General features: G+C 48.2%; 1 protein-coding gene across 2 annotated transcripts in view; it reads right to left on the bottom strand.

The window, feature by feature from the left end:
- The window catches only part of OIP5 (Opa interacting protein 5), a 170,737-nt gene that overhangs the window by 26,170 nt on the left and 118,593 nt on the right, over positions 1-25,974 (bottom strand). The window contains exon 5 of one of the 2 annotated variants that reach the window (XM_086936582.1): positions 16,956-17,064. In XM_086936582.1, the coding sequence (XP_086792708.1) occupies positions 16,956-17,064 (109 nt within the window). Of the gene's footprint in view, positions 1-16,951; positions 17,065-25,974 lie in introns of both variants that reach the window. The other variant, XM_086936583.1, reaches the window with a different exon arrangement.

Here is a 25,974-nt window from a genome sequence, read left to right on the forward strand (position 1 = left end):
TATTCGCAGCCCTCTTGGTACACGTCCCACGTCGAGATACCTTCGCAAAGACTTTGATTCCCACCATTTGGCAGTTTCCAGATGTATACGATTTTCAAGCGCTTTAAAATTGTCCTTAAAGCCTGCTCCCCCGGCCTTGCTGTTTTCACCAGCGGGTTTTATTGTTTGTTCTAGGCTGTATTGCCTTGTCCGAGAAGATTTCCTCAGCTACACTTTCCCGGTTCATTAATGTTGTCGCTGACATGGTGGCTATTTCTTCAATTACTTATTTACCGATTTCACCCGCTACAATTTTATAGCGTTTATCCAAACTCCACGTCAGTTTGGGGCTACTCGGTGCACACCTCCCCACCTGCCGAACTGTCTTGTGCCCGTATCGTACCTGGTGCTGTAGCCGCTCACTTCTGCCTCCTCGTTTCTGCTCCTCCGAGCTCCACTCGGCTGCTAGGATGTGAACCGCTTCCGTCTTCCCAGGTGCAACAGTACTTCCGCTGTGGCAGGGGGCTCCGTGCGTTTCAGTCTCCAGTGAGTTTTCACCAAGGATGCCCTATTCAGTGACACTTCACGATCAGGCACCCGTAACTTTCCTTCTTCTCCTACTTTTCAGGGAGGGGGTCCACGTCGCTAGGGAAAGTTGTCCAGCGCCAATATGCAACAATGTTCGCTCCCACCACAACTTCCACACGGACGAGGTAGACCCAATTCAGTGCTTCATTTTATTCCAGAAGGCCACCAACCATCACGACGCGTTTCGGCAGATCCCTGCCTTGATCACATGACAACATTATCGTGAAACACACACCTATTTAAAGTGGCAGTGCATTAATAGACATCGAAGACATGTATTTGAGTACTCAAGTCTTTTTTCTAGTACCGTGATCTAGTACCGTGATTACATGAGTTTTTAAAAAATATTTGTAAAATACATTTTCTTAATAAATATATAAAGTCCCTTTGTCCTCAAGAAACCACCAATAACATCCACCTTACGCGCCAGTGCCCTTCTACATGTTTGTGGAACCCGTAATATGTCAAGCCAAAATCAAATAAATCTAATGCACTCCTCGTGGTGTAGAAATATTTATTGCAACGATGTCAAGGACAATGCCTTTCGGCTCAGCTGCCTTTCTCAACTGAAGTGCCTATTTTCCTAAGAAAATATATACCACAACCAATAATCATTCTGTAAGACATAGTAAGCATACTATATTAAAAATAAGCTCAACAATGACATCACTTAAAAAATATATGAAACTGGAAATGAAAAAAAAAATATAGTGTGTTCTTAACATTGTTAAAACATACATGTGCCAAGCAATGATATTAATGTACTCTCACTTCAGAGACTGTAAATACCACAATGCACCGTTCTGTAACTCGCGCCACTCCACAGTTAAAGAATGTATTAAATTGCAATTAGTTGTCAAACAGCCCTGACTGAATGTGAGCAGCGATATGTCTAGTTATGTGGCAATGTAACACTCTTACGATGATGTGTTGGATGAGGTGTAGGCAATAACACACGTATTTTACGCAACCCGCAGCAGTGTGGTTAATGCATGCCATTGTTCTCACACATGTCCATATGCAAATGTTAGTGTTGCAGGTCCATGAATATCCAATTAGGCACTGAATAATCTGTATGTCCAGTTTATAATACTAGTTTGCCCCAGTGGGCAAACGTTATCAGTGCTGGTGGGTAATTCTATGATTGCTAGTGCTGGCGGGTAATTCTATCTTGCCCGGAAGGGCATATGTATATGCATTATATGGTGCCCATGTCAGGAGATGTATCTACGTAAGTGCTAGAGGATACATCAGTCATGGCATATGTATAGGCATTATGAAGTGCTCATGTGAGCATACCAGTGTGGACATGTGGTGGTAATAGTGGCGTGAGCCACCTTGGTCAATTTGACATGCATGAATCCTTATGTACTGGGGTATAAAATTTATCATGGTATCCAGTGAAGATGGACTTAAAATTCTTATACATTCACATATCCATATATGTTCAGTAATGGCAAAGATACAACCTAAGAAAGGAAAACCAAATAATATGTGCAAATAAATTTGCATGCATCAATTTCATGCATAATAGTTGTAAACAACGGACTAGATATTACCATGCTTGAAATATCATTGCTTGGCAAATATATGTTTTAACAATGTCAAGAAGTCACTCACCGTATTACTTTTGCAATTTCCATTTATTTTTGATAGCGATGTCTTCGTGGAGCTTATTTCTAACATAGTATGCTTACTATGCATTTTAAAATGGAGATGGGTTGTGGTAAATATTTTCTAACAAAAATTGGCACTTCGCTTGAGAAAGGCTGCAAAGAGGAAATACGCCGTCCTTGACATCGTGACAATACATATTTTTACCTTTAGCATTATCAAGATACAATATTTACGTATTGCAGCTGCTTCGCCTCCTATCCTAGCTTTGAATACAGAAAACAACTCTAATTCTGATCAGAGTGGAAGTTTATGGAGCAAATAATTTCAGGTATTCAAATTAACCCTTTCCATTTATGCCCCTTGGGAGCCCATTAACCTGCAGGTTGTTTCACTGATTCACCTTCAAGTCAAGTCAAGTCAAGTCATAAAATTTGTATAGCGCACTACATACCCAGAGGGTTTCAAGGCGCTTGGGAAGGGGAGGAGGATTATTTGTCAAATATCCACGTTTTAAGCTGCTTTCTGAACGCTAGGTGGTTCTGGGTGAGGCGAAGGTAAGCGGGGAGTGAGTTCCATGTTTTAGCAGCCAGGTATGAAAAGGATCTGCCTCCCATGGTGGTCTTGTTGATGCGGGGTACAGTGGCGAGGGCTTGGCTGGAAGAACGTAGTTGGCGGGAGGGGGTGTAGAAGGACAGTCGAGAGTTGAGGCAATCTGGGCCGATGTCGTAGAGTGATTTGTGTGCGTGGGTAAGCAGTCGGAAAGTGATCCTCTTATTGACGGGTAGCCAGTGGAGGTCTTTAAGGTGACCAGAGATGTGTTCGTTGCGTGGGATGTCAAGTATGAGCCTGGCTGAGGCGTTTTGGATTCGTTGGAGTTTCTTCTGGAGTTTAGCGGTGGTACCTGCGTAGAGGGTGTTTCCGTAGTCCAGTCGGCTCGTGACCAGAGCGTGGGTGACTGTTTTCCTAGTTTCGGAGGGGATCCAGCGAAATGTTTTTCTGAGCATGCGAAGAATATTGAAGCAGGAAGAGGATACGGCGTTGACTTGTCTGTTCATTGAGAGTGAAGAATCCAGGATGACGCCAAGGTTCCGTGCGTGGTCTGTCGGGATGGGTGCTTTTCCGAGGGCTTCCGGCCACCAGGAGTCGTCCCAAGCAGAGGGGGATGTACCTAAGATGAGGACTTCTGTTTTGTCTGAGTTCAGTTTCAGACGGCTTTGTTTCATCCATTCGGCAACTTCTTTCATTCCTTCGTGTAGGTTAGTTTTGGCGGTGTTGGGGTCTTTGGTGAGAGATAGGATCAGTTGGGTGTCATCCGCGTAGGAGATGATGTTGAGGTTGTGTTGTCGTGCGATGGCCGCGAGGGGGCTCATGTAAACGTTGAAGAGGGTGGGACTGAGTGAGGATCCTTGTGGTACGCCACAGATGACTTCAGTGGCCTCGGACTTGAATGGTGGGAGGCGGACTCTCTGTGTTCTTCCGGAGAGGAAGGAGGTGATCCATTCAAGTGCTTTTCCTTGTATTCCGATGTTTCTGAGGCGCTGTAGAAGGGTGCTGTGGCAGACTGTATCGAATGCTGCGGAGAGGTCGAGGAGGATGAGGGCGACTGTGTCTCCATTGTCCAGTAGAGTTCGAATGTCGTCTGTTGCTGCGATGAGGGCGGTCTCAGTGCTGTGTTTTGCTCGGAAGCCAGATTGTGAGGGGTCGAGGGATTTGTTGGCTTCGAGGAAGGCGGCGAGCTGGTTGTTGACGGCTTTCTCGATGACTTTGGCCGGGAATGGAAGAAGCGAGATGGGGCGGTAATTTTTGAGTTCGGTGGGGTCCGCTGTTGGTTTTTTCAGAAGGGCGGTGAGTTCAGCGTGTTTCCAGTCTTCTGGGAAGGTAGCGGAGTTGAAGGAGCAGTTGATGACGTCTCTGAGGTGCGGTGCTATGACGGAGTCTGCTTTGTTGAAGATGTGGTGAGGGCATGGGTCTGTGGGGGATCCTGAGTGGATGGAATTCATCAGGCGGATGGTGTCCTCAGTGGAGATTGGGTTCCAGGCGATAAGGGTGTTCACGGGGGGAGGATGGTCAGCAGATGGTAGGGTGAGTTGGTTTCCGGGTTGGTTGTCAAAGCTGTTGTGGATGTCTGCAATCTTGTTGTGGAAAAAAGAGGCTAGGGAGTCGCAGAGGGTTTGAGAGGGGGTGATGTCGTTGGAGTTGGCCGAGGGATTGGAAAATTCCTTGACGATGTTGAAAAGTTCCTTGCTGTTGTGGGCGTTGTTGTCAAGTCGATCCTTGAATGCTGTTTTCTTGGCTTTTCGGATCAGTTGGTGGTGAGTGCGGGTGGCGCTTTTGAAGGCGTCCTTGGTGCTGGTGGTTGGGTCTTTTTTCCAGGCCTTTTCAAGGGAGCGGCAGACTTTCTTGGACTTCTTGAGATCATCGTTGAACCATGAGGCTTTCTTGCTGCCAGGTTTGCTTTGACGTTTTTTCGGTGGTGCTACGGTGTCGGCGGTGTTGGATAACCATAGGGTGAGGTTGGCGGCGGCTTCGTTGGCGTTAGAAGAGAGGGCTGGGGAGTTTCGAAGGAGCGATGCGGAGATTTGGTCCGTGGTGATTTTGTTCCAGTTTCTTTGCAGGGTAGGTTGGGAGTGGTTGATGGGTTTCGGCTTGTTGTAGGTGAAGTGAACGCAGCTGTGGTCGGTCCATAGGAGATCCGTAGTGTGGCTGAAGGAGACATGTTTGCTGGAGGTGAAGATAGGGTCGAGAGTGTGACCTGCGATGTGGGTGGGGGAAGTGACTAGTTGTTTAAGTCCGAGGTTGGCGAGGTTGTCCACGAGGGTGGCGGTGTTGTGGTCGTTTATCTTCTCAAGGTGAAAGTTGAGGTCTCCCAGAAGAATATAGTCTTTGGAGGGGAGCGCGTGTGGAGAGATGAAGTCCGTGATGTCTTCACTGAATTTTGCGCGGGGTCCTGGTGGTCTGTAGAGGAGAGTGCCTCTGAGTGTTGTTTTGGGGTCGATGTGGATTTGGAAGTGAAGGTGTTCGGAGTTGGCGAGGTTGGCGTCAGAGCTGGTTGAGATGCGGATTGATTTCTTATGGACGATAGCGATTCCTCCTCCTGTGTGGCTGGTACGGTCTTTGCGGGTGATCTTATAGTCTTCAGGGATGGCAATGGTGATGTCTGGTGCGGAGGAAGTATTCATCCATGTTTCCGTAAGGAAGGCGACGTCTGGAGAGAGGGTGTCTAGTAGGTTCCATAGGTCAATGGCGTGCCTGTGCACCGATCGGGTGTTGAGAAGGATGCATTGTAGGTGGTTGGGGTCGGGAGTCTGTGGTGTGGTCGTAGCGGAGATGTTGTCGGTGCCGCTGAATTTGCAGGAGTAGCAGGAGAAAGGTCCATGGGTGTGTCCAGGAGCGGCTTGGACGCACTTGGTGGAGCGGCCGGGGTTAAGGGCTAGGAGGGTGGAGGCATCGTAGGTAATGCGGGAGGGCTGGGGAGCGCGAGGGGCAGGGGGTCTGGCGCTGGGCGCGGTCCAGGCGCGGACGGGCGTAGACGGGCTTACCTTTGGCGCACCTTCGGCGCGGGTTGGGCGCGGTCGCTGCGCGTGGACGCTGCGCGCAAGAGCAACTGTCATAAGTGGGAGGGGGAAGGGGCGAGGGAGGAGCAGCAGGGAGGCGGGTGCGTGGTCGAGGGGGCGGGCTCTGGCCAACAACAACAACAACAGCAATGGCGGCTGGGGCGGAAGCGCCGACCGGGTCGGGTGAAACCGATCAAAGAACTACGCGGGCGGCCACACAATGCCAAAGCAGGCACAATGCCAAAGCAGGGAGCAGCTAATGCCGGAGCACAAATACACAAATAATGCAGCAAAGGGCAGCAACACGGGCACACGATCTCGGGCAGGCAAATACAGCGTGAAATTAATTAATTAATTAATGCAGCACAGGACAGCAAACACGGGCAAATACAGCGTGAAAATAATTAATTAATGCAGCACAGGACAGCAAACACGGGCACACGCTCACAGGCAGGAAAATACAGTGAAAATAAATAAATAAAGCAGCACAGGACAGCAAACACGGGCACACGATCTCGGCAGGGCAATACAATGTGTAAAATAAACAGTAAGTGCAGCAAAGGACGATAACTATGATCAGCAGCAGGGCTGCGCAACGATACCCAGCTTGAGGCAGGAGAGAGCGGGGGCAGGAGGGAGCGACCGTAACTGACCAAGTCAGGACGGACACAGCGCTACGATGTCCGAAGTGGAGGCTATGTTGTTTAGTGGGAGGGAGGAGCAGCAGGGAGGCGGGTGCGTGGTCGAGGGGGCGGGCTCTGGCCAACAACAACAACAACAGCAATGGCGGCTGGGGCGGAAGCGCCGACCGGGTCGGGTGAAACCGATCAAAGAACTACACGGGCGGCCACACAATGCCAAAGCAGGCACAATGCCAAAGCAGGGAGCAGCTAATGCCGGAGCACAAATACACAAATAATGCAGCAAAGGGCAGCAACACGGGCACACGATCTCGGGCAGGCAAATACAGCGTGAAATTAATTAATTAATTAATGCAGCACAGGACAGCAAACACGGGCAAATACAGCGTGAAAATAATTAATTAATGCAGCACAGGACAGCAAACACGGGCACACGCTCACAGGCAGGCAAATACAGTGAAAATAAATAAATAAAGCAGCACAGGACAGCAAACACGGGCACACGATCTCGGCAGGGCAATACAATGTGTAAAATAAACAGTAAGTGCAGCAAAGGACGATAACTATGATCAGCAGCAGGGCTGCACAACGATACCCAGCTTGAGGCAGGAGAGAGCGGGGGCAGGAGGGAGCGACCGTAACTGACCAAGTGAGAAGGGTAATTTTGGGGCATTTTTAGAACCGCAACTAATTGCATCACTATTTCTTTCACTGTAGGACTTTTCGCACAACCTATTTTATTTTTCAAAAGCATGTATACGTTGTGGGGAGGTTGAGTACGTCACAATTTTGAAAGTAATGTTATTTAGGTTAAGTCAGCTGTTGATATCCAGGCAGGTCACTCCCCACGTCGCAACAGCACCACCTGTTGTGCCCGTGTATCCTAGCTCGCTGCTGCTGCCACTGCCGACAGTTCGAGGCCATCCTCCACCCTGAGGCTACCACATGCGCCTCATCCCTGGTGGCCAGTGGTAGGCCGTAGGTTTGCTTTTGTAATTGTTTTGCTTCTGTTTAATTGTGTATTTGTTTCGTTTTTTAGGTCCTCCTTTCCCCTTTTGTATTTCTGTGCCCTTTTTTGCCTTCTGTTCCTTCGCCGTTCCTGCCCCCGTTTTTCCCGCCACTGCATCCCCGCTCGCCCATTCGTCCACTCCCTCCTCACAGCTGCTCCTCCCTCCCATCTCCCCTTCTTATGGTGGCCGCGCCTAAGACAAGCCTGTCTGCACTTGGACGCGCCCAGCGCCAGAACCCCTGGCCCCCGCGAACGCCACGGCACCCGACGCCGCTACGATGCCAGCACCCTCCACGCACTCAACACCGGACGATCGCACATCTGCTTCCTGGCTGCCCCGAAGCGCACCCAAGGACTCTTCTCCTGCCGGAACTGCAGCTTCACCAGCATCCGATCCGCCAAGCCACCCACCGCGAAAGAATGCAACCACCTCAGATGCATTCTTCTCAACACCCGCTCCACCTGCAAACACTCCGTTGAACTCTGGGACCTACTCGACTGAACCTCCACAGACGTCGCCTTCTTGACGGAGACCTGGATGAACACCTCAGCACCAGACATCGCCATAGCCATCCCGGACGGCTACAAGATCACCCGCAGGGTCTGCACCAATGGAACTAGAGGAGGAATCGCCACTGTCCACAGGAACATGCTCAGAGTCTCGACCAACACTGACGACACCCTCAACACTGCCGAAAACCTGCACTTCCAGATTAACACCGACCCCAACACAACCCTCAGAGGTACCCTCTTCTACAGACCCACCGGACCCCGGCCACTGATTAGCGACCCCATCGCCAACTTAGTCAGTACACACGCCCTCGCCTCCACAGACTACAATCTCCTCGGGGACCTTAACTTCCACCTCGAGAACAACAACGACACCAACTCCACCACCTTGATCGACAACCTTGGACTCAGACAGCTCGTCACAATACCCACCCACTCTGCCGGCCACACGCTTGACCCCATCTTCTCCGCTAGCTCCCACGTCTCCTTAGCCACTCCCTCGAACTCCATTGGACCGACCATTGCTGCATCCACTTCACCTTCCGGAAACCCACCACGCACCACCGCACCCAACAGATCCCTCACCGCTGCTGGAGCAAAGTCACCGGAGACCAGCTAACAACCACTCTCGGCCAAAACCCACCCACCGACCCCACTACCCCAGCTCAGACAGTGGATCGACGACTGCGCCAACACCCTCACCCCGATCAAGAAACCCTTCAACAGACACACTAACAAGAAAGCCAGCTGGTTCACTGAGGACCTTCAGGCCTCCAAGCAAACTTGTAGAAAACTAGAGAAGAAGTGGTACCGTGAACCGACATCTGACAACTACACAGCTCACAAGCACGCCATGCGTCAACACCATCACCTCATCTTATACGCCAAAAGGGCCTCCTTCAAAGACTGCCTAGACGACAACACACACAACAGCAAAGAGTTCTTCAACATCGTGAAGGAACTCTCCAACCCCAGCTCCAACACCAACGACATCCCACCTTTGCAAGACCTGTGCGACTCACTTGCCCCCTTCTTCAATTGCAAGACCGCAGACATCCACAACAGCTTCAACGTCAAGACCGCCCCAACAGCCACTGAGACCCCCGTCCCCACGGCCACCATCCACACTGATCCCCTGCTCTCCTGGACCAACATAAGCGACAAAACCATCAAAATCATGAACACCATCCACTCCGTATATCCGTCAGACCCATGCTCACACCACATCTTCAACAAAGCCAGCACCATCATCGCACCCCATCTCCAGAAAGCAATCAACATCTCCTTCAAGACCGTGACCTTCCCGGAGAGCTGGAAGCATGGAGAGATCAACGCCTTACTCAAAAATCCCAAGGTCAGGACCTCAAGAACTTCCGGCCCATCTCCCTGCTCCCGTTCCCGGCAAAGGTCATCGAGAAGACTGTCAACAGACAACTGACCCGCTACCTCAAGGAGAACTACGAAAAACATACGACAGGAGTGAAACCGTTAACCCAGTTGAGACCGGGTAATAGTAATAACAATAATACAATGTCTCAACAGGAGTGTCTTTTAAACAGACAAATCAAGAGTGAGTCAATCACATAGCACCGGGAAAAAAGGAACAAGGGAGACCAATGGATATATGCAAATAACAACCTTATAATATCCTTTGGTCTCCCTTGTTCCTTTTTTCCCGGTGGTAATTTGGTTCTGTGGCCCAGAACAGATTATGTTATAGAGGCACACAGACAGATCAATGAAGTGAGTTGTTACATGAAATCTAGTGTCAAAGAATATGATAAAGCCAAAATAACACTGCAGAAACATCTTGCCTCATGAAAAAGACAGGGCCTAATCTCTATGGAGGAACATAAGTTTATGTACAATGAGTTTCCAGTACTGCCTGTTTTATATTTGATTCCTAAACTACATAAAAATGTTTTCCCCGTACCGGGGAGACCGATTATTTCGGCTATCAATAGTTTGGGGGAACATGTCGGCCAATACATTGATTTTTTTCTTGCAGAGCTTAGTAAAGGATTTGCCGAGCTATGTAAAGGATACCGGTGACTAGGTTGGTGAGTGAGGGGTCTTCTAATAAAAAGACTAATCTGGCCTTTTTGTGTACCTCTTTCTATACCAAGGAGGCATTGAGGTGCCTCCAGGGTGAACACCTCCCACTGTTTGGCGAAGTCACCTAAGGTACCATACTGTCTACGGTCACCATCAACCTTTACATGGAGCCACATGGTGCTCTAATCACAGATAACTACAACAACAAGGTGTTGTGATGTTAACTCATGTATTCCTTCTTTCTTTATCCCTTTCCTGCTGTTCAGCTTAGTTATGTATGGAATGTGATGACTGCTTAGAATGTTGGGTGCATGAGGTTAGGCAGTTGGTGTCAGCAGGCTGAGCAGTAAGGATACTGCTCCTGGTGGGGCGTACTTTTCTGCTTAATTACCATCTTGGCTCAACCTTAATCTTCCTGTAACTTATTTACAAATAAAGATATAACTTGGAACCTACAACTTGGCATCCTGAAGATTCTTCCTTGCAACATTTTGGCGACGATTGGACTTTTGAACCTACACATTTTTGGACTATCTACCTACTGATGAACTTGCAGTAACTTCAAGGAATTCTTCACTTAAATGATCTGAATTCATATATTCAACAACTAAAGATTAAATTATTGCGACTTCAACCAAGAATCCAAGCTGGCATCATCTATCTTCTAGGTGATGGAAGGAATGCTTGAATGAATCTCAGCCACTGGTGAATGCTCTGGGTCACACCCCAGAGCATGGTTTTTCACACACTGTGCCACTTTAAACTCCAGTGCTTACTTGAGCTCAATCCAACCAAGACAGCATTTATATCATTTGCCAAGACTATTAAGATACAGTACAAACTTCGCTCAATGACATGAACCTTGACGTTTCAGAACCCCATACCTCACAAAATGCCAATCACTCTGATACACCTTGGACACCAACCTTTCCCTTGTGGAGCACATTGCGAAAAAGGATAAAGATGAGTTGGTACCAGCTATCTCTTCTAAAGAACGTCACACCCATTCTTCCAGAAAGCAACTTCAGAACTGCTGTTCAAGCCCTTATTCTCTCACAACTGAAAGGTCTTATCTAGGACATGGGGGGAATAAAATAAAATCATCTCCACCCTGATGGACCTCTGTTGGCTCCCTTTGCCAGCCCACACTATTGTTAAACCTAGCTGCATCATTTAAAAAGCTATCAGAACAAATATCCCTGCTCATCTTGCAGACAGGCTCATCACCTCTGTTGGTTCACCGTACAGCGCAGACAGAACACCATCACACTCCAGGCTACGAAGTGTAAGAAAGGGAAAAACAATGCACCCAGTATCTTTAACCTCTGTGGTGCTCAGGACGGTCCCCGGGCCGTCAGACGTCACGGTGGGCGTGTGCCAAGGACGGTCAGGGGCCATCCAAATCCCGCCCATTTATTAATTCTCCCACATAGCTGGAGAATTTGTGCAGTATAGAAGGGGTTAACATCACCATATCCATCAGGACAGTCCCAACTCTGCTCCAATTTAGGAAAGAGGTGAAGACTCACATCGTTAAAGAACACTACATGACAATATATTAACCGTCCACAACTTTGCTTACTCTACTCAGAGACTTTTACTTAGTCTTTGACCATGTACAGAGCTCTACTGCCTTTAAGCTAGGTTCACACTATAGAAATAACATATACATACATACATACATACATTCTAGAGACCTCTTCATGAGCGGAGGCTGAACCTCCTCACAATGATACACGATCTTTTTTCATGCTCTTATTCTCTGGTCTATTTGATAATATGCTCACAAATGATATGCATTATTATTGCTTTATTTCCAGCGCACACTGATCTAAGGTGACCTCCCATCTTAGTAGGAACCCCTTTTTATGCCCCCTCCCTCTCCCACCAATTTGGTTTTGTGGGTTCAAGGGGAAGAAATACTATGTCACTTTGAAACACTGATAGGAATCTATTCTCTTAAATGAGATTTTTTTCATTTGTGACTACCTCCTGTTTTATGCACTTTTGTTTATTGGTCTAAACCTCAAAAAACCTTCTCTTCTTTCCAGACCCGCGGGTTCTTTGTAATTGTCATATTTGGATAGGGGATATATCCGCGCAGGTCTGTAAATATCCCTTGGACCCCCTTTCTTCTATCTGGTAATATAATATACTTTGAAACACTAGCCAGAACATCTTGGGCTCAGTATTCTTCCTTTGCTTCCACTACAAAGAGCTGTGCTTGGCTGTTTGCCATAATGAGATTGCTGTTGAACACATTCCTACAGAGTATGTTACAGCCTCCCCTGCACCAACCAGGTGCTCCCCATCTTATGGCATGTTAATTACAATTGCATGCGCTTCTGGCTTCAGCCCAGAAACCTGGAGGCAATCATGCCTTCTAATGGCAACCTGTGCACACTTCCTTACCGAAAGGACCTCTGTTGGGAGATGGTAGTTCCCATCTGAGCAATAGCACTGATCTGATCTCATGCTCCTGGACTAGATTATGTAAAATCCTATCCCTCTTACCACTTCTGATGCCAATATTGGCTTAAAGAACAGCAGATACTGAGATGCACCTATGTGTAGCTAAAGTTTTGCCCGTTTTCTTTCAAATTGCCTCTAATTTATCTGGATGTGGAATGGAGCTGTAGCAGCCAGGTCCATCTCATGTAAGTTTTCCATGCCTTGGGTACAATTAGACAATTTCATTAGAAGATAAAGACTTGTGTAATAATGTGCTTTCTCTCAATTCTTTGCATTTGAGGGATGATTTTTAACTTTTCATCCGTCAAAGAAATACACCTGGAAGCCTATGGCAGGCATTTTTTATGAAGGGAACTTTTTTCTTGCAAGACACAGGATTCTCATATTGTCTCCTCCACTTGCTCCCCAGAGGTGAAAGCTCCTCTAAAGGACAGCATATTATGTGGAAATTATCAGGTGGTGAAACAAATATGGGGTACACATCCTGATAATTGCTGGACAACAGAGTTCTTCTCGCATTTCCACATGCTCTTATTTACCCCATGGTGCTACTCAGTCTTACATATTCCTTTAGGAATTCAATTTCCACTTGTGGTGTATTATGGTTAGGGTTCCCAGTTTTATGGTATTTATTTTTCTAACATTTCCGTCTGTATTTATCCATATTTATTTTTGGGCCATTTTATCTATATTTCTCCATATTTATTTAGTGTTATGTGGATAAATCAAGTTGTAGAGCTGTACATTTCCATATTTATTTAACTGATAGACCTGCAGTCATACTTTGATGTCTGTTGTGATTTAGCTATTTAAACTGCCAAATATTCATAACAATACATCCACAAGTAAATATTAGCATTATATCACAAATTTATGTTGACATATGGCGTTATTTACAGAAATGTCATCATGTTTTTAAATTTCCCATGCGGTCCTTCTGCTCAGCTGTCGGGCTATAATTCATGAAAGTCAGCACGGAGAGTCATTTAAAAGAAGCCCAGTTTTCTGTATTTATCCACTTTTAAAAATAAATGCAGACAGAAAACACATTGCTTTCTGTCTGTATTTACCTGTAAAAATCCGTAAAAACTGAAAACTGGGAGCCTTAATTTTGGTGTATGGAGCAGTATTGTCAATATAGTGTTTCACTAGCAGTATTTTCCTCCTTAGGGCTTTTCGGGCCTATTTTTGTAGTCAAATGTAGGAATTTAGTGCCTTAGGATTAGATTTCTTTAACTATATTTCCTTTTTCAGAGGCTGAATGATTTCAAAAGTTTTTCAACACTGTATGTTTGGGTAGCACTTTAGATGTTCAGTCAGTGGGCATGAGAGGACTTTACAGTGGTATAATTATTTTGGCTTCTGTTTAAACATGATCAACCTTTATCCGAGTCGAATGTTGCCTCTTGTATTCTTTAATTACCAATACTTTTTAAGTTGAGCCTAGAGTCAGCGCGCATACGCTGTGAGACTTGTTGTAGAGGAGTATGGAATAGAAGCCCCGCCCACTCTATGCCCATATTTGTCATTGGCTTATGTCATTGTCCTTTGTAAATGCTGGCTTCTGATTCGTAAATGGGCTTGTAAGTCCCTCCTTAGTCCCACCTTGTCTTCATTTGTAACCTCCCTTGGCGCCTGGCCCTTTTACTTCGGTTGTTACACCGTACATGTTATTTAGTCTTTGAAGCACTATTTTTTGCTTTGCCTCTGCTCGTGTACCAGCACAGCGGCGCTTTATGAACGCCGCACTAAGTTTTGGATTTTCACTGCTATGTCTATTGCCGTTTTAATTATTTATGAAGGGTGCTGCTTTGACTTCAAGCACAAGCCTTTATTTTTAAACTGCACCGCTTTCACTTTATATTTAAGGTGAGCACCATGCTTCAACATACGCTTTTGTTTCAGCATGGTGCCAGTGCATTGCAACTTCTCCCCGGTTTATTGCTTCCACTGGAAACAAATAAATTCAAAACCTCCCATCACAACCTTCCAAGCTTCTACCCACCCTATAATTAAGTCAATCTACCTAACTTTGTTGTCACAATTTTTAACAAATTCTACCTCCAAATATTCTGAAAACTAAAATTGCATCTTTAGTATTTTCACCTTGACTAATTTGACCTTTGAATATATACGGATTTCCTGCTTGCTATTCATAGCCTCAGAAAGTTAATTGCTATTCTATTTGTAACTTCTTGTTTGTTGTAAAACATACTAATTAATCCCTTGATGATGCATTCGTGCTCTGGAAAACAATTCACTATAAAAACATAAGGGAATCCAATATTGTTTCTCTGTGGAAACAACATGACTGATGCTGGTGTTCATTTTTGAACCCATTAGCTCGGGTGCCCACTGCCAGTTTATGCACAAAGAGCATACATACTGGAAGGGTGTGTGTTAACCTCCCTTCCCTAAATTGATACCCTGTGTGGATGGAGTAAGTCGCATTTTTGCTAGTTATGCGCTTAAAAGTTGCACTGAAACATTGTGAAATGTTAGTTGTGACTGGCATACTTGGTGTTATCTAGGTCCGGTTAGTCTTTATTGTTTGAGAGTGAATTCTGGCACGCTTGAGCATACATTGCGTTTTTACTAGATTAGGTCTGGTATATTACTACCGTAGTTTGTTCATCTGCTAATATATTATGTTTAGTGTAGTAATCTTTGTTAATGTATCCCTCCGGAACCTTTTTGGCTGCATCCAGGTAAACTACAGAGGTAGGGCTTTAAACGCATATGCAGTTGCTTACATAGATGATGTGCAGGCGCGTACACCACCTCACCTTCTTATTGCTAGATATATGCTGATTGTGCCAAGACATTAGTACATGATCTAGGGATGGGGAAGCAGCAGGCAGCCACTAACATGCAGAGCAATATGTAATACTGCACAAGGAACTGGGGGGCGGGGGGTTGAGAACTGATCAGTTTATTACACACGTTTATGGTTCTTATCTCTCAACAGTTAATGAATGCAAACTTTTGTCCTTTTTGATCTGTGAATCTCATAATGCTGCTTAACCGTATATGGGGCCAATATAATAGACTATTCTGTAAGTCCACATGTGTCACGGTGCCCAGGGATAGGCATGCAGCAGTGTATATGTTTGGGGGAACGTTTCAGACTGTAGCCATGATATAGTGGACATGTTCCTGGTCTCTCCCCTTCCCTTCTCCCCACTCCTGCCCACCTGTGGGAGACCAATTGCAAATGTACTTAAGAGTATTAGCTCTATAGCATCTTATATTGCCCTACAGGGACAAATGGACAGCACAAGTACACAGACGCTGTACCTAATGTAATAGCTACAGTGATGGCATATGTACGTGTTATGTACGGCGTTATATAATCAATAAAACAGATTTGCAAAAAAAAAAAAACAACAAAAAAACAGTTGCATACATTATGATGCACTTAGTTCATCATGGATTTGGTCACCTTTGAACACTATCCCGCACAGGAAGCTTTGAGTTTTGATGTTCTGATACGGCCTTATCCACAATGCATTAACAGGGCAATAAGTGAAAGATTTAATCCAAAACCGAAGTTGGGGTGGTGCTGCCTGTTCCAAGTGTAATGTATGCTTTGGATATAAAGCATAAACTGTACCTATCCTGAGAGAACTTTAAATGATGTAAGGATTATTCAGCTTTGAAGGGGAGAGCTTGCACCTTGTGGTGTGTACATTCATTGGAAAGGAATACTCCCCTTCGGGCTCGAAGGAGGGACCTGAAGATGTGCTACACAGTGGTCAAGGTCCACCTTACTTCTACTAGTGAGAGAATAATTAATGGACTCAAGGTAGAATGATGTGCTGAAAACTTGTCTCAGACTGCATCTAGACCTGAAGTCAATGATGGGTAATATGGAAACAGAGTGCAAGAAGCTAAAAGATGTGGGCAAAGAAGGAGGGAATAGTGTTAGTAGGTAGAGATATACACACAGCAAGGCCGTCTCTTTAAATGTAGGCTTCTGTGAGTTAGTGTCTAAGGTCCCTAGAGCTAAGGAAACATTCATTCAAAAAAATTCAGGCACCAAAATCACAAATACAAATTCCAGTTTGTGGAAAATGTATCAAAAGAGGTGAAGTATGCAGATGAAATAAACAGGAATACGCAGAGTGCAAAGGAGTGGAGAGTATCAAGATACCAAGGAGGGATAAGCATATGTCTTTGGCTACAATATATTGGTCATATCTCCGTGTACTATCTACGACGGTGTACTATAGCTTTTCGGCATCCGATGGCTCAGTGGACTAACATTCTCACTGTAGGAATCAGTATTGGACTCCCATATTGAAAGGTTCGAATAATGGTGGTCTCACGGAGCCTTTCATCTTTTTAAAGTTGATAAAAGAAGTACTATCTAGTTATGTTACATAAAAAGAGAAAGGACGGTGCTAGAGATGCTTTGATAACGTACAACCCTTTGCTTCACACGTCACCAATGCCCCCAAAACACAAAAAGGTAGAGATCTTTTAATGTACACAGATGCAACATGGTAAAGGGTAAATATACTTACTAACCCATCTCCTGAGTGCTCAATCCACAGTGCATAGTCTCAGAACCCAGTTCTTCCATCCGTCCTTCTAGAAACTGTGCTCTAGAATAGGCTTCAACAAGGGATCCTTTCAACTGAAAAATAAATCCAATTAAACAATTTTTGAAACTTTGCAATGCTTTTATCTCCAACAAATATAACATTATTAAATCTCACAAGGAATCGCAACATCCAGAATAATTACTAACAATATATTGTTCATGACATGTTGTACAGGTTGCTGTTTTTGCATAGCTTTTTTTCTTAAAATCTCAATAAAGACAATATAAAAAACATTGTTCTGAATGTCAAGCTGTAAAACAAATTGTCAATTACACCCATGACCCTCTAGGATAAAAAAAATAAACCCCCCTGCACAAGGAAAAGTACTCAGTCCTAAAGATCATAGCATCAGCAAACTGCAGTAAATTTGGCAAAAAGAAGCGTGTTGGATGTTTAAGTCTTAGTACCTGTTTTATGTAGATGTTGAACAAGGAGGTATGAAATTAAAAGACTAATGCTGGACTATAATAAGCCTAATTGCCTATTACAGGGAGGTAAGACACGACTCGCACTTGCGGGTTAATTTATGTAATTTTTTTTATAGATAAATGTCATCAAATGGAGTCGCTAAGCTGTACACACCCAACAGCTCATCTAAAGTTCTCTCTCCATGATCTTTAGGCCTTCCTGGGATCTTCTCCTTGCCGCTCCCCTAGTGGTTGGACTGCACCCTTGGGGAAACAGAAGTTGGAGTCTTTGAATATCAGGTCACAATGATAAAACAGCCCATCACCAATAGCATGTAGTGGGTTTATCTGCCCAACATGATGCCCTGTCCAAGATGTAACAAGTGCAATCCGCATATAGCAATCCTTCGTGACAAGAACGGGCTTTGCAACACCCTCCTCAGTGTTTCAGTGACGCATGTTCCCCAAGTACATAAAACTTGCATACCCCTTCACACTACTCCCTCTCACTGGCGAGGGATTAAACAAATATAGTGCTCAAAACCAAATAATCAATATTCCAAAGGAAACCTAAATAAAAGTGCCCCTAAAATACTAAGTTATGCCTGGATAAAATTCCCTGGGGATATATCCGATGCCCATGCTACCAACCACCAAGCAACTGTATGCACCCCCGCCCGTGTCACTTGCCTAAAGCGGTGACTCTTTTGAAGAGCCGCAACTTTCTAGTCCTTCTCGCCTTTCCCCAGGATGTTGGGAGCAGTACCAGGTTATTAGGACAGCTCCCCCAGCTCACTGGTCGATTCAGTCTAGGGTCCACGCTGCCTTAATGAAGGACGGTGTAGCTGGTGCAGGCTCCTCTAGATGGTTTCCTCCTCCGTTTTAGTCCAGGCCACCATCCCCTCGTCTTGTAGACGCACCTTTCTTTGCGTCAGTCTCCTCGCCTTACCAAAGACAAGGCAGATAACCCTCAGGGTTAGTCGTCACGTGACTCCTTCACTTGCACTGGCACCTTAATGAACCTGCTGCTGCTCATGAGGGGGCTGGGCCTCAGACACAACTAGAAAGCTAAAATTGAGGTTCCTGAAGTGTCCTCAGGGTCACGGAAATGGTCAGCCACACCAGCCCTGCCACAATGCCATATTTTTTAAGTCTAACTAGACAGCATATGCGCAGTCTCTTCGAGACCTGCTATCATCAGTCTACGGACTTCAAGTCCATTCCCTTTCTTGCCATTGCTTTTCATTTGTCTATGTCAGTGTCCTTTACAAATCCTTGCTTGCCAGTAGTCAGTCCGGCCTCTTTGTCCCTCCTTTCTCTCTTCTGTTCCTCCCACAGAGCAGGGACTTAGTACGGTCTCACTCCACTATGGATCTTTATCTGTACTTTGGGGGGACTATTTTTTTATTGGTTTCCTGCTCGGTTACTGTTTGTCTGTGTTCAGCATAATCGCCTTCACTGCTTATATTTAAATATAGCATTCTCCCTCCTACTGCCTAATGCCACAGTTGTGTTACTGTCGCCTCCTACCCCATTGCATGTTTTTTTTAAATTGTTTCCTGCGTGTCTTTTGCGCTTGTTGACATTTCCATCTATGGTGCACGCACAGGAGGCTGAGGGGATATTCCCGATACCTCGCTTTTGTTGTTTACTCTGTGTCTTTGGTGCTTCTTTACATTTCCATATACGATGAATGCATAGGAGGCTGCAAGGAGCTTCCCAATGCCTCGCTTTCATGGTTTCCTGCTTGTCTTTGGCGCTTCTTCACATTTCCATCTACGATGCACGCATAGGAGGCTGCTGATCCCCATTGCCAGAGAAACTCTGTAAAAGGCTGCCTGAAGTCCTCCTCAGAGATAGACTACAATTGGTTAAGGGGCTCAGCGGCATCAAGTGGGCACAGTGACCTGAAGCTATTTTATGACACCACTGGTTTTAGTTTACCTTCATTTAATACTTACTACGAACTTTAATTGTGATCTAAAAACCACGAATCACAATATTTAATTCCTGTGAGGAATAAAATGTGAGCTTGTACTTTCGTACAGGATTGTTCGTATGCAGATATTTCATACAGGATTGTGGGACTGGAGACGTCAATTCCTCCAAAGCTTCATTTCTGGTGGCTCCCTCCTTCCTTCATTATTTTCACAACTGGTGGCTCCTCAAAATCTCTCTCCTGCACTGCATTGTTGGAGGAACCTGAGCGAAGCAGCTCTTTACGGATTGGTCTGTTCATTGTTGCGCCAGAAAGGGCCATATCTGTTACGGAACTCCTATCTCTCTTGCAGAAAAATATGTGCATTGGTTTACTTGAGGATTCAAATCATGCCACCTTACCACAAGCCTCAAAATGTAACATGTGTTGTATTTATTTCCAGACACAATTAAAATCATAATGAGTAAAAAGACCAAAATTTAACTCCGCCTCATTCTCCAGGAGCAGCAATCATTTATTTTTCAGCTCATTCGGTTTATAGAAGAAGCACAAGATGTCCCTGCAGCCAGCTGCACACTGTGTAGCAGACCTCAACCAGCCCTCTGCCTGCCAGCCTTAGTGGCACTCCCATTTTTTGCTTTTTATTTTTTTAATATAAACAATTTGTCAATGTATCGTGTTGGTCAAAGAATTTTTAGGCTATTTTCAAAACACATTTTGTATTTCGATTGTTGCTGCATCCTTTTTGCCAGATACCGAAGTACAGTGATGTGATGCAAAATAAATAAATAATGCCATCATCATCATATTTAACTTTATTCAGTTGTTACGACCATCAAAGTGCAAGTGCCTACATTACAGAGAGTCAATTAGCTACAGAGAAGTTGCTATCAGGCAGCCTCGGTCAGTCGGCCTCTCCCCTTGTGACCAGCAACCCAATTTGTTGGGAATCTTTCTTCTGGCAGGCATCTCGAATTTGTCCCCAGCGATTTTCAGCCCAGTCTTTTTTCACGTTTGTGAAGACTGCCTTGTAAGTCTTCCTGGGCTCTCTAATTTGTAGTGCATTGTTTGTACTGAGTGTGGCAGCTAGGGCAGCCCTCTGATTCTTACAATCTTTATTAAACCATGAAGAATGTAGTCGAATAGACTGTCTTTTGCATTCCTTCTGGCTAGGCATTGTGAATATCGAGGATATCTGCTCAAAAAGAGATGTATGCCTATCTGTTAACTTTAAAAGTCCTTCCCATTGTTTGTCCAAGTTATCGAAATCTCCAATTGCTTTATGTAAGAATTCCTGTAATTGCATCACATTGAGAAATATCTATTGCAACCCGGGCCCACTTCATTCTTCTATTATCATTTGAGGCACAAATCATTTTTGTTGATAACATAGTGCCAGATGGGCTACAATGTCTTGTCCAAGGTGATGTCATGTCGAGCTCGAGCAGATATGGTCACTATCGATGGTCGTCTCAACTAGTATATCCATCACTTTGTGTGTGAAGGGGGGACTCAGAGTAATGAGACTGATAAACATTGGCTTGTGGCTCGTAATCCTTTGGCTTATTCCTTATGTGCTAGACAGTAAGTAATTCTTTATTGCTCAGTTAATTGGAGCCATTGCAATCAGCTACATGTAGTACGTATAAACAACCTTAAAGTACAAATTTTTATAAATAAATTTGTTAAAATGTCATTAAAACGGGGGCGTGGCTTGGCGGGCGAAGATGGCGGTCGCAGCCTTGTAGAGCTCCCGCCGGCCCGGACTTAATTCGATCATTTATCCTGACCCCCGAGCCCGCTGTTGATACCCAGTGTTTGATTTCGGTCTGGGGAAGTCTCCTGTCTACTTTGGTGTGTCGATCCTGCATTTCTTCCCTTCCTGTGATCGGAGGGAGGCGGCGGCGAAGTGCGGCCTGGTGGCCGGCCGGAGACCGGGGTCCTCGAGTTTTGCGACGCCTGGTGGCAGTTGCGATCTGACGGGTGCGGGTGGCATCCGCTGCTCCGCCCTTGGCTCATCTTTCTGGCTGTGATCGCCTGGAGATTGGGACGGTGCCACTCGCTCCTAATCATCGGCTCTTCCCCTGTGTGACCAGCGAGCGGTGACGGCAAGGCGTAGCCCCGTGACAGCCTGGAGACTGGGATCCTGGAGCCCTGAGGCAGCCGGCGACGGACTGGCGGACGGTGGTGGCATTCGATCTGCCTCTGGTGGCCCGGCCCGCTGGGTGCGGCTGCCCACAGATCACGGCGCCACTGCCTTTTCCTGTACTTTGGACGGCCGCTCGTGGTGGCGAGTGCGGGTGAGGCCTGTCCCACCTGGGTGACGCCGGGACCTCGATTTTCGCGACGCCGGATTTGGGAGGCCGGCCCGCTTTCTCCTCTGGGGCCTCGTCTGGGTCGTCCCATCCAGGACTTGTGACAGTGCCCGACAGCTCAGGGGTGGTGTCCGCCCTGCCCAGCGTGTGCCATGACCAGGGACAGAGGAGGTGGCCCGCCTAAACATGGCCCCATCGACAAATTCACTGGGCCGAGCGGCGGCGCGGGGGTGGCCGGTGGCAGCGGTGGCCCTGGGCCGGACAATGCGGCTATACTGGCGGCCATCACCCAATCCCGGGACATGCTTGATGCCAAAATTGGGGCGGTTGGGGCGGATGTCACGCTCCTGCGCCAGGACCTCCGCAACGCGGTGGAGCGGATCACTGGGGCTGAGACCCGTATCACAGCGACCGAGGCGGACATTGGTGGCCTTAAGAAACGATTGGCGGAGGTGGAGAGCATCCAAAAGACACTGGCGGCCCGCGTGGAGGATGCAGAAGGGCGCGCGCGGCGCAACAACCTCCGCTTCATTGGCTTTCCGGAGCGGTGCGAGAAGGACAGTATGGAGCGGTTCTTGACAGAGTGGCTGGAAAGCTGGCTCCCCGAAGGGGCGCTGTCTACATGCTTCGTGATTGAGAGGGCCCACAGGGCTCTGACCCAGCGGCCGCCGGAGGGCGAGCGCCCACGACCTGTCATCGCCCGGCTGCTGAATTATCATGAACGGGATGTTATCCTGCGGGAGGCGAGGAACAAGGGCTCACTCGCCTTCGAGAATCATACTATCATGATTTTCCCGGACTACACGAAGATGGTACAGCAACAGAGGCAATCCTTCATGGACGCTAAGGCTAAGCTAAGGGGCCTCAAGCTCCAATACTCTCTCCTGTATCCGGCCCGCCTGCGGGTGATATATCAGTCCCGGACCCATTTCTTTGATTCACCGGAGGAGGTGTTCCGCTGGACCGACGAAGCGGTGCGACTCAGGCCTCACGCCCAGCCGGGGCTGGACCCGGGCAGGTCCCAGGGATCGTCGCCGGAGCGGACGGATCGCCCGAACAAGAAGGGCCGCCATCGGCGGTCTCGCTCCAAGAAGAGGTCGGCTTCTGCCAGTGCATCGCGGTCGGGTGGTGCCAGGGACTCGGAGCACTCCGATGCGGGCAGCTGAACATTGCCGGGACTGAACACACTCTGTATGCTGAATACTGAACTGCTCTGCTTTGGCTGGTGAGACGGTTTCATTCTGTCCTTGAGATGCCGGTCGGTTCCCATGTGAGGACTCCAGTTATTGCCATGGGGACACAGTGGGGCTCGGGGGGTACTGTTTGTGGGCCTCAGACCCTCACGGATGTGAGTGTTGTTGGGGGGGTGGTGTGTGTGTCATGATGGGGTTGTTGGGATCCATTGGTATGGCGGGCCCTGGGTCCTCTGTTCTGGACCCGGGTCTCTCCACGCCGCAACAGATACTTCAACGTTCTCTGAGGTATTGGGGTGGTGGGTGTGGGGTGTGGGGGAGAGTTCTGGTGTTGCAAATGTTGGGGGGGTTCTGGGTTGGGGGGGGGGTTGCTGAGTTCGCGGGCTGGAGGGGTGGGACCACACGTGTCTGAGGTTTTGATTTTAGTTGATTTGCGGGTTGCGCCAGGGTGGGAGGGGGGCCGGATTCTGGACTGTGTGTCGATAATGGCTGATACCGCGACTGTGTCTCCTCCAAAGACGCTGCGGGTGGTGACATGGAATGTGCGGGGTATCCTGGATAAGATCAAGCGTGGGGCTGTGCTGCGGTGGGGGAAGAGGGAGATGGTGGACGTGCTCCTGCTTCAGGAGACTCACATGCTGGGCTCCAAGGCCCTTAGCCTCCAGAGGTTTGGGTATCAACAGGTTTACCATGCTGGCTTTACGAGGGGGTTGCGGGGGGTGGCCATATTGGTACACCGTAGGGTGGCCTATGTTCATGAGAAGCAATGGATTGATCCTCAGGGCAGGTTTGTCTTTATCAAGGGCCTGCTGGGTTCCGAGCCGGTGGTCTTTGGAAGTGTATACGCCCCTCCCCCCCTGCAGTGGGCATTGTCTGAGCGGCTGTTTGCGCTGTGGGACGAGATCCCGGAAGTCCTGACCATGGTGGGGGGCGACTGGAACGAGGTCATCGATGTGGGCCTAGACCGCCTGAGACGAGCTCCTGTAGTGTCTGACCCCCCCCCCGCGGCTGCTCCCACCAGATTGTGTGCGACTGTGCGTGGCCTGGGCTGGATTGATGTATGGCGGCATTTTCATCCCACAGTGCGGGCCTTCACGTATGTATCGGCGGTGCATGGGTCCTTCTCGAGGCTTGATTATTTGTTTGTGCCGGGTGCCTGTCTGAGTCGTGTCAGGGATGCCGCAATACTCCCCAGGGGCCTCTCAGATCATTCCCCTGTCCTGGCCACCGTGACCCTCCCTTCTAAACGACAACCCTTTCGCTGGCGTATGTCCGCCTGGCAGCTGCAGCGGCCGGAGTACGTGACGCATTTACGCGAAGCGATTGATCACTTCTGGCGCGAGAACTTGGTGGGGGGTGTCGATGCAATGGTTGTGTGGGAGGCGCTGAAGCCTACGCTCCGGGGCATTGATATAACTTGGTGTGCGGCTGCTCGGCGGAAACGTCGGGAAGCCATTGTGACTGCCGCGGCCCGCGTAGAGGAGCTGGAGCAGCGTGGTCGGCTTGGGGGTGACGAGGGCGTCGTGCGGCAGCTCCTGCAGGCCCAACAAACATATGCTTCGGTCCTATATGAGGAGGCCCGACAGGCGTGGCTCGCCACGCGCAGCAGGGTGTACCAGTGGGGCGATAAGTCCTGCACCATGTTGCATAGGCTTTGCCAGGCAACTTTCCAGCCCCTAGAGCTGCCCGGTCTCACGGCGGATGACGGCTCGGTCGTGACCGACCCGAGTCTGCTGGCGGCTAGCTTTGCCCGCTACTACGAGGCACAGTACGCTCCTCGTGACCCTTTGATGGAGGGCGAGATTGCCTCATACCTGGACGACCTGCTCCCACAGGCAGTCCCTGATGAGACTAGAACCGCCTTGGAGGCCCCGCTTACATCTGAGGAACTCGGGGAGGCCCTTGGCCAATTGAATACTGGGAAGGCGCCCGGCCCGAGCGGTTATCCTAGCGAATTTTATAAAAAGTTCCACGTCCAGTTGGGACCCCACTTTCGCAGTGCCCTGGAGGCGGCGCGGACTAAGGGCGAGCTGCCACCAGACTGGCGTCATGCCGAGATAGTGGTATTTTTGAAGCCGGGCAGGGCGCCGGACCGGCACGACTCTTACAGGCCGATCTCCCTTCTCAACATCGAGGCCAAGATCTTGGCGAAGGCCCTGGCGAACCGCCTCTTGCCCCACATTACCGACCTGGTCCACCCTGACCAGGCCGGGTTCATGCCGCGCAGGGCCACCAGGCATAATATCCGGCGGGCGCAGGCGGCGGTCGACGCCATGGGTGCTAGGGATGAACAAGCCGCACTCCTTCTTGCGGACATGGACCGAGCCTTTGATTCGGTGAGCTGGGCGTATTTGTTCACTTTGCTGGCCCGCCTCAACCTAGGGCCTGTCTTCCTGTCGTATATTCGTCTCCTCTACACTAATGTTACGGCGTCGGTCCGCGTGGCCGGCGCGGTCTCTGGGCGCTTTCAAATCGGACGTGGTACTCGACAGGGTTGCCCGCTGTCCCCCTACCGGTTCGCCCTGGCCATGGAGCCCCTGGCGTCGCGAATACGAACGGATGCCCAACTACGTGGCTTTGTCTGGAACGATGACCTGGCGGATAGGATTGCACTATATGCAGACGACGTCCTCCTGTTCCTCACTGATCTGCGGCGCTCGGGTCCCCGGGTTTTAGAGATCATGCGGGGGTTTGGCGAGGTCTCTGGGCTTCACCTTAACCTGACCAAATCGACCCTGTGGCTTTTGGGTGGCGGAGTAGTTGCCGACCCATGGGCCGCCGACTTGCGTGTGGCGACAGATGGCCTGAAGTATCTGGGCGTCTTCCTCTCGACCTCGCGGGCCGTGGCCTGGACACGCAGCGTCTTGCCGGTGTGGGAACGGGTCCAGACAGATGTTAAAACCTGGTCCAGGATGCCCCTCACGATCTTTGGGAGGTCGGCCATCTTTAAGATGGTGGCACTGCCGAGGCTGCTGTACCAACTCCAAAACTTCCCGCACCCTATTGGCATGGAGTGGTTCCGCCAGGTGAATAGCTCTTGCATTACTGAAAGTTTGTGCTATTCGTATTGCATTATTATTAGCAACAC

This window comes from Lissotriton vulgaris, chromosome 9 (assembly GCF_964263255.1).
Source record: "Lissotriton vulgaris chromosome 9, aLisVul1.2, whole genome shotgun sequence".
NCBI classification, from domain to species: domain Eukaryota; kingdom Metazoa; phylum Chordata; class Amphibia; order Caudata; family Salamandridae; genus Lissotriton; species Lissotriton vulgaris.